The sequence below is a fragment of the Gavia stellata genome, chromosome 1 (genome assembly GCF_030936135.1).
Source record: "Gavia stellata isolate bGavSte3 chromosome 1, bGavSte3.hap2, whole genome shotgun sequence".
NCBI lineage: Eukaryota > Metazoa > Chordata > Aves > Gaviiformes > Gaviidae > Gavia > Gavia stellata.
Window position 1 is genome coordinate 38,318,229 of NC_082594.1, and position 9,607 is coordinate 38,327,835.

Genomic DNA, 9,607 nt, shown 5'->3' on the forward strand with positions numbered 1-9,607 from the left:
GCCAGGACAAACCAGGGATTAGAGACTATAGTTCAAAGGTTATAGTAGCTACCACAGCTCCTTAGGTTTTGAGGCATGGAGCAGCCTGCTGTTCTTTAGTAACCGTTAAATTCCACGGATCACATTTGTAAACTATACCCCGCACCAACAGTTTACACGAAGACAGAGACACTAAACTCTATTCAAGAAATATTCACCTCTGACTCTTCTTAAGGTCACCCAGTGAGCTAATGGCATACCTAGAAGACAATCCAGGTTCAGAGAACTATCATTCTTCAGTCCTATCAACACCCCAGCGCAGAATAGAATAGAATAAAATGGAACAGACTATTTTCAGTTGGAAGGGACCTACAATGATCATCTAGTCCAACTGCCTGACCAATTCAGGGCTGACCAAAAGTCAAAGCATGTTACTAAGGGCATTGTCCAAATGCCTGTTAAACACTGACAGGCTTGGGACATCGACCACCTCTCCAGGAAGCCTGTTCCAGTGTTTGACCACCCTCTCAGTAAAGAAATGTTTCCTAATGTCCAGACTGAACTTCTCCTGGTGCATCTTTGAACCATTCCCATGCATCCTGTCTCTGGAACTCAAGGAGAAAAGATCAGCGCCTCCCTCTCTACAGCTTCCTGAGGAGGGGAAGTGGAGAGCAATGAGATCGCCCCTTAGCCTCCTTTTCTCCAAACTAGACAAGCCCAAAGTCCTTAGCTGCTTCCTAAAGGACATTTCTTCTAGCCCTTTCACCACCTTTGTTGCCCTCCTCTGGATGCATTCAAGGACCTTCACATCCTTCTTAAATTGTGGGGCCCAGAACTGCACACAGTACTCAAGGTGAGGCTGCACCAACTCTAAATATGGCAGGATAATCACCTCTTCAACAATTTTTCAAATGCTTTTGAAAGTTGCAGTTTGACAAGGCATTCTCATAAATTAAGGATATTCTCAGTCACACCTGCTTAAAGAGTTTCAGAAACTGGGTGGAGGGAACAGGGACAGGACAAAATAAATTAAAAAAAAAAACAACATCCACATGATGATCATACACCCTACAAAGCTAAGTCAGATTATCAAATTCAACTCCCTTTATTTTCTGTAGCTGGGTCAAAAATCAACGCTGTGACCTCAGAAAGCCAGTCAGCTGATGCCCATATCTGCACATGCTCAAAACCACCCTTGCCTAGCCTGGGATGTCTCGACATAGATCAAACAAGCTCATCTGCACCAAAGAGAAGGCCTTCTTTCACTAAAAAGCCAGACTTCATTTAAGAAAAAAAAAAAAAAATCTCAATGGCTTGTATCACATATTGGTAGGGTTATACTCCCTATAAATTATTGTATTTCTATTTTAACATATGGTTAGAGAAAAAAGTGAACATGATGGTAACATCCTATTTCTGTTTTAACACGTGGTTAGGGAAGAAAGTGGAAAATTATTGCAGTATCTTATCTGCATAAGAACTTACCAGTTAAAGTATCAGTAAGAAGTAAAACCTCTTGTGCTCTTGTCAGTCTCAAACACACACAAATCCATGTCGCCTACTCACCACAGGAATAAACCAGCCATCAAGTCATATACCAGTAACCCTATCCAACCTTTTAGGCTGAGCAGACCGTATAGGTTTTTACTCAGGGATCCTACGCTAAAGCATATCCAGCCATGTCACCTCCATGACTAAAATGCATGCACCTCCAGTAGATACATAGCCAATGACGAAGACAAGCAGGCACCTCTTGGTCACACTGTTTCATACATACCCATTCTAACATGCAAAAACAGGCACTAGGACTTGGTTCAAACAGCAATCTGCACAGCCATGATCTGCAAAGGATTCCAGGAAACAGGAATGCCAGGAGCAAGTTGTGACCTTCCAAAACAGGTTTGGCCAGCCTACAGTTTGGTCTTGATAATTGGCTGACTTCAGCTAGCTGCATATGAAGTATGGTACACCTTTTTGAACATGTGCTCAAGTGCCAGACACTCAACTAATGAATATAGTACTAAAGAAGCCTTACAATCAAGAAACTACTCTATGTTATTTATTATAGTATCTATTCTGGAAGCCTATAATACAGCTCAGAGCAGGTGGGGTCAGAGCCAGCTAAGCAAAGACTAACATATACATCACCTAAATATGAGCATGGTGTGCATCTGCTCTGCATGTGGTGGATACAAGACCTGTAGAATGTGTTTGTCACAGCTTTAATACTTGCAAATTTCATAACATGCAAACAAAAACTGGCTCTTCCTGGATGCTTTTTAGTTAGAGCACATCCTACAGACACATTACCTTGTGGACAATTATTAGCCACTACAAGTTTCCCAATTTTTTGGTGTGCTAGCCAAAATTTTGTAAAAGCAGGGATAGGGAGGAGAACTTTACTATGTCCCTTAAATTCAAAGACTCAGATTTTCAGTATACAGTTTACATCACTAAAATAAACAAATTTTAAAAATCGAGTTCTAATAAAAGTAACATCATTTAAGAGCTGAAGGCCTGTTCTGTTCCCCTTACTCCTATAGCTGTCAAACAGCAAGTAAGAAAGTACAGCTTTATGATGAAGAGGAGAAACCTGACAACGTGCTGCAAAATAGCCAGGTCCTTTCAAGGCAAGCAAGGAAGAGGCGAGCTGGAGCGGGCGGGCTCACACTTCGACGCCCAGCTGAAGTCGACGGCGCAGTTTCATAGCCCGCCGATTCCTACCAGTGTCCCCCGGTCTCTCGGGGGGGTCCAGGCCAGTGACCGCACGGCCGGGCCCCCTCGGCACAGGCCCGGCAAAGAGGCGCCCCGCTGGGCCGGTCAGGGCCGCCGACAGACCCACACCTCAGGCAGCCCCGCCGCGGCCGGCCCCAGCGGGGGTGGGGGGAGGCTTGGGATCGACTCATACTTACGAATTTGGGCTTCCTGCCGTCCGTCACCTCCTCGGGGCCGCCGGCGCTGCCGGCCCCCGGCGGGCCCTTCCGACGGAGCCCCTTGTTCTCTCGCCCGCCGCGACCCGGCGGCGAGGACGGAGCGCAGTAACGCGGCCGCCGCGGCTCCATGGCCGCGCCTGGGAGAGGAGAGGAGGGGAGGGGAGATGAGGGGAGACCGCTGGCCGCGATCAGGCCCAGGCCCGGCGGCCCTGGCCGAACTGGGCGCCAGCGATTAGCGCGGCTTAGCTGGGCTCGGCCGGGCAGGGAGGGCGCCGCGGGGGGAGGAGGGGGGCTCAGGAATAAAGCCGCCGCCGCCTCAACGCGGCAAAGGATTTAGCGAAGAGCGTCTAATCCCGACGGCGGCCACCGGTCGCGCCCCGCGGCTGCCCCCGGCCGCGGCACCGCCACGCGGGAGCACGGGGAGAGAAAGAGGGGCAGAGGCGCGCGCGCTCCAAACGGCCGCTCCCCGGCGCCTGTCAGAGCCCAGGAATGTCCCGCCGTCCGAATCCTCCCGCCACTGCCGGTCCCGCCCCCGGCCTCCCCGAGCTAGCCAATCCAGGCCGTCAGGTTGGAAATGTCGTTTCCCGGTTGGCTGGCCTTCTGCCAATCTCCGGTGAATCAGCTGTTCCCAGCCAAGCGCCGGCGAGGCGCCCCCGTGACCGCACCTGTTTGCTCGCGCGCCCGCCCATCGCTCCGGACTACATGTCCCAGAGAGCAGCACGGCGCGCGCCCGCGGAGGACGACGGGGCTCTGCGGCACCGGGCGCGGCCGTAGTCGCAGTCCTGAGCGGCCTGGGCGGGGTGCGGGGCAAGTGAGGGGGTGGGCGGCGGGGACCCCGGGGTCAGTCTGGGTGCGGGCTTTGTGGGCGCACATGGGCTTTCTTCAGGGTTTTGGGGCGTCTTGGATTGGTTTGGCCCCCGGGAAGTTTTATGCTTCCACGTAAGCGCGGCGGTCCGCTCTGACAGGGCGGTTCCCCTGTCAGGGAACAGCGGGTGTGCACCCAAATTAACGTCCCTTAGGGAGGGGGGTGTCGGTCTTATCTAGCGAGAGAGTGAGGTGTGCCCCCCCCCCGCCCCCAACCAGCTTTGCTGGGGTAGAAAGGCTCTGTGGAAATACCGGCAGTAGATGGGGTAAACCTCCGTGTTTTGAGGTACAATCGCCTCCGTCTAAAGGGTTAAGATACACCTTCACCCCCTCAGGAAGGTTTTATCTTGTTGCCTCCCAGGTCCTGCCTTTTCTTCTAAAGGATCTCATCACCTGGAATGGGCCCTTCACCGGTTTGGCCTAGGACGACGATTGCCAAAACCTGGTTTTCCTAAAAATTTCAATTTTGTGCATAGAGCCAGTGTTTGACAGCTGAAAACTGCTTCATCTATGTCTATATAACTTTTTAATATATGTAGAGCCCTGATTTTTTATATGTAAATACACATTTTTATATAATTTTATGTATTTAATATTTTTATAATACATATTTTATACCAGTTTGCTGGTACTGGGTTAAGAAAGCAGAATAATACAGGAGAGACAGAGGCCCTATTCAAAACAGTGGCAGTATTTCCACCCACCTCTTCAAGCCAGGATTCTGTTTTGTGACTGACACAGTCTTTGTGGAGGAGCACAAGCAAGGCCAAAAGAAAAGGTGTACCTAGGTCCTGTATTTGTTTAATGCAATCGGTTGCTTTCTGTCACAGAAAGACCTCCAAGACTCGGTGGTTTATGGGGGAATACACAAGTAAATAGAGATTTCATTACGCTATAGACTAGCAAATTGTGTATGCTTGAGAAAGTAATTGAATTCTCATTACTACAATCAATACCTTGTATTTATCTTTATCTTAAATAAACAGTAGTTAGAATAATGATGCAAACTGGAGACATATAAAGGAAAATCTCTTTCCATATCCCAGTGTTAGCTATCATTAAGAAAAAGAAGGGTAACACTCATATCTCTTCAGTATTTTCTAAAACAACAAGTTTCCTTCTTCTGTCATTCGGTAAGAAAGATGCTCAGGTTCATATTGTTTATATCATTTTGTGTTGTCTTGAATGCAGTGAAAATGAAATGCTCCCTCCAACAATTGCATTTACTTTTTCCACATAATTTGAGGGGCTTTCATTCCAATGCAATGGCATCAGAAGAATAAAGATCTCAGTCCTTCGGCATGACTTACACAGTCAGTGACCTACAAAATGACTGCTGCTACATGGCACTCTGGTGTAATGCAGCAGAATTCAGCCCCAAACTGGACCTTTGCGGGACTGGGGCATAATGCTAGGGAGCTGTGGGGCTACATAGAGTAGATGCTAGAATTATTTGTATACATTAAACTGTTTGTCCTTTGGCATATTTCTGTAGAAGTTTTGTAAATTTATATTGGAATACTTTGTGAAGAGTATAATTAGCACAACACTGTTTAATGTCACGGTTCATGATTTCCTGGAACATTTGATTAGAAATTAATCAGCCTATGCGTGCGTATGATAAAGCTGTTTAAATGGACCTCCTAATTGCACTGTGGTAGAACACAATGGCTTGTGCCAATATATCACTTTCAAGGTACTGTATTGCAATAATAGAGAAACACTAAGGGGAATAATTTATCAGACAGTTATACTAAGCCAAAAGTAAATGTTAGTACTTTTGATCAATTATTATTATTGTATACTGCCCCTCTTGTGCTTGTTAGGTGCTTCACAGAACAAATACACTCTTCCAACAGCTTAGTTGGCCAAGATTAATCATGACTGAGGAAAAAACTGAGAAAGAAATCAGTAATACTATAATTGTGCAGAGATTAAAGTTAGCATGCATATTGTCTGGGGCATGCACATAGCTTGGGAATTTTGCATTGTTTTTGTTCTGCAATGAGAATTTTTCAGTTATAAAAGTGTGAGACAAAGCAAGTGCGTAAAGTTAAACATAGGGGCATTTGCAAAACTGTTCCTTCGGATTGATGGATTTAATTAGACTCTTCCTATTCTCTTCCATCTCTTTTTTTTAAGAAAGACTTTGAAAGACTCAGGTCCTTTAAAAAAAAATTAATACCCTCCTAATATTCATTGTTCCAGGAGGCAGTTTTTCAAATAAATCCCTGTGCACAGTGTTTGCAGGCTGGCTTTTGTCTGAGTTTAGGCAGTTCTCCATATTTCATTTGGAGATGCCTAGTTCTTGCCTATAAGAAGAAGATAAAACAGTTAATTAACTGTTCTTTAATTAGGTTGATCCTCTTAAACTGTCACATAAAAGTTATGAAGGACTTTGTGAGCAATGTTGTTGTTTTTATACAGCAAGAATACAAGTTTAACTGTCTTTATTACTAACACTATTTAAGTATTCTAACAAGCAAAACCTCGCGCAACAGTTCCCATGGCTTGGCAGAAGCAAGGCAAATGACAGATAGACATGTCTTTTCAGGAAAATGGTTTCTTCTTTCTCTCATGAAAAGCACCAAACAGGCCATTCTATCCCAAATCCCTCAAACTTGCATAGCCATTTGTAAGTCATACCAATTGAATGTGCATCTTACACCTTTCCTGATGTCATATTCAAACAGTTAATAAGGTAGTTACAACAAGTTACAGGATTGTCAAAGTCATAATGCCAATAAAAATTAAGTTGGAAAACCGCAGACAATTGATGCTGTTTATTGTCTAAGGAACTCTTTTAACAGTTGCATTTTCATATCGCAACAGCAGTCATTAATAATCTGGATGTAGTACAATATAATATCCTTCAATGTAACCTATGGATAAGATGTTACTTAATTTTCACAGCATGGGCATTTCACGAAGCCTATTATTCCATTATTAAGATAATGTACCCATTAAAAGCAAATTCTTCATCTATTCTATTAAATTTACTGAGGAACTTGGCTGTTAACAAGTTGATCATACTAATAAATGAACAAATTTATGTTACAGTTATGAGAAAATTCATGCTCTGTTCAAATAATAAATTTTTATTGCAGAAAATTTACTGTGTTTTTTTCCTGTAAAACAAACGGCTAGAATTCTTGTGGCTTTTTGGACATCATTTGATTGTCATTTAGTCAGTGTCACTGCCACTATTCTAGTTTATGTCATCTCTGCTATGTGTTTGGAGCATAGACTAGGAAAAATGAAAATCCATGGTTAGAACTCGATGCTGGAAGATCATGGTTATCAATCAGAAAAAGGAAGCAACTAGAAATTTGCAGCCTAATAAGACACTAGCCTGAAGTTCTTACAAGGGAGAAAGCTATTAGAGATTTTCTGATGTACAGTTACAGTTATGAACTCAGTTATGAACAGTTACACAGTTACGAAGTTAGTTATGAACAGTTACACAGTTATGAGTCTACTAAAAGATGACAAAAAGGAATTTTGGGTTTAATAGTCTTTTCATAAAGGATTGAATTTTTCCTTTGCTTAAGCTTGTCATTGAGAAAAGTTCTGTTATGAATCTGCTTAAAGGAAATCTGAGAACTGAATTTAGGCTAAACCCTAAAAAAATAGTCATGTTCTTTGAGATTCCTTGGGTTCTTTTTTAGTAACAACGTCATTTTACTCATGCAATGCTTTAAGAATATATGATGTTACTTGTCTTATGATGCTTCTTTTTTAAAATCCTGCTCTTACTCTTACCTATCTGATTGCCCAGTGTGCTACGTATAGTTGGAAGTACTCAAAACATTTCTTCACCATCATTCGCTGGTACCCTGGCAGACAAGTATGTGTGTACTAGTTATTGTTTGATACTTTTGACTATTTTAGGTGGAAGTAGGGCCTTATGACAGGACAGATAATTAAAGAAAATGCTGTCTTACCTGGTGTGTTGAATTGTCTGTAGAGACAAGCAGCTTTGAGCCGTTTAGATCACAGACTTGGTAAAGTTGAACTAGTCAGACCTCTTGGCACATATACTTCTTGTCTCTTTAAAATCTCTGAACTAGTATTTTCTGAAAACAGTTGTTTTCTTCCCTTTCTCATAAAAAAAAAGAATATTATGGCTGTATTTCTTGCAATTCATTTCTGCTACCAATAGAAATGTTTTTGGAAACCAGAAACTTGTCGACTTTGATCCCAATTCTTTATTGCTAGGCATCTTGGTCAGTCCCACCTGCACAATGGTAAGTATCAGTGTTAAGGATCAATGCAACATGGATCTTGCACAAGCTGTAAGAAATATTCAGGCTTTAGAGAAACACAAAGGACATCAGGGCTCTTTTTCAGTTATGCATGACAGTAAATTCCAGGCACTTAAAAAAGATGTAATTGAAAGACTCAAGCTGAAATGAAGCTTTCACTGAGATTTGTCTTTAAACTACTTTTATACTTTTTTAATTATTGTATGGGAGTTGTTACTGAAGAAAATGACAAAGCAAATGGTTTTAGCAGATTCTGAAGGTATAGCTGTCTTTACTCAAGAATGTACAGGTGAGAAAGACATCCCTGAAGACAGCATATGTCACAATCCTGTTATCGATTTTATATCAGTCATAGCTTTCTGAAATGTCAAACAAAATTTTACATGCAATGGGTTTATTCTCTCTCTTTTCTAGCTAGAATTTAAATTAAGGACTTTCAGGAGTTGTAGTCTGAATAGCACCATTCTCTTCTTTGATGCTTTCAAAGTCACCCTGTTAAAGATGAGGATAGAAGAAGTAGGAAAGTAGTTTGCTTCATCAATTTATTGTGGATTACATGTTGCTAATAATTTCTCACAAAATATCTCAGGCTAGCCTCTCATTCAAGTGAGGAAATTTAATATCCCTCCTTTAAGATACTGCCTAGATGGGAAAAAAATCAGTAAAGTCCATTATACAGTTCATCAAATGGATCTTTATGAGGATATTGGAGATGTGATTTGTGGCACTATTTAGGATACATTGCATACTACATTATTATAAAGTTCAGGTTTGTAATTTAATTATGGGCCAAATTATCTTCAGTTCTAACTCTAGTCAGAGTGACTAGGCCAAGCCTGACAGCTGATATAAATTATAAATTTTAAGTTGTCTGAGTGTCATGTGCAGCAATAAAGGCTGTGTTACGTAATCTTATACTTCGGGGGGGATTTTTCAGAGCCACCTAAAGAATTAAATAAGCTACTCAAAGCATGTCTATGCTACCATTATGCTGTTAAATGTTCCCAGTAAAATTATTGCAAATAGTTAATTTTTCCCAAAAGAAAATAAATATGTCTCCAGAGGAGAATACTCTGATGAAGATTTTTGCGAATATAAGGGTCAGTAGTAGTATGATTAGGCATAGAGATTTTTCAGGGTATTTACTAGAAAGTTTTTAAAGCTTATGTCAGAATGCTGGGATGTAATTATCTTCCATTACTTCTTGATAACCATCTGAATTCCTCATAGCTTTCCTTTTTTAATATACTTCTATCTTTTTTTATGATTCACTTTCCAAATTTCCTTCTAAGATTCGGTTTTTCATTTTTACTTGTGATCATTTATATTACTTTCTACTAGGACATGATGCTGTCTGCTTTCAAAAATCCCTTATTTTCTTTTGACAGATGTATCATTTTGAGGGAGAGATATATATATAAACACATATATGTATGTGCATATATAATGCTTTTTATGAGTTGTGTATTGAGTATGTGTATTGAGGAAGTCTCAAAATTTACTATAATTAGTTCATATAGCTTTTATTTCTCTCTGACTGATTTTCTTATTCTAATCCATCTTTAA

The 9,607-nt window shown here is 41.8% G+C and overlaps 1 protein-coding gene across 1 annotated transcript in view; it reads right to left on the reverse strand.

The window, feature by feature from the left end:
- Nucleotides 1-3,041, reverse strand: part of DIAPH3 (diaphanous related formin 3) — a 254,424-nt gene extending 251,383 nt beyond the window's left edge. Inside the window, exon 1 of the mRNA XM_059831346.1 lies at nucleotides 2,892-3,041. Coding sequence (XP_059687329.1) covers nucleotides 2,892-3,041 — 150 coding nt within the window. The remainder of the gene's footprint in view (nucleotides 1-2,891) is intronic.
- Nucleotides 3,042-9,607: the final 6,566 nt, after the last annotated feature.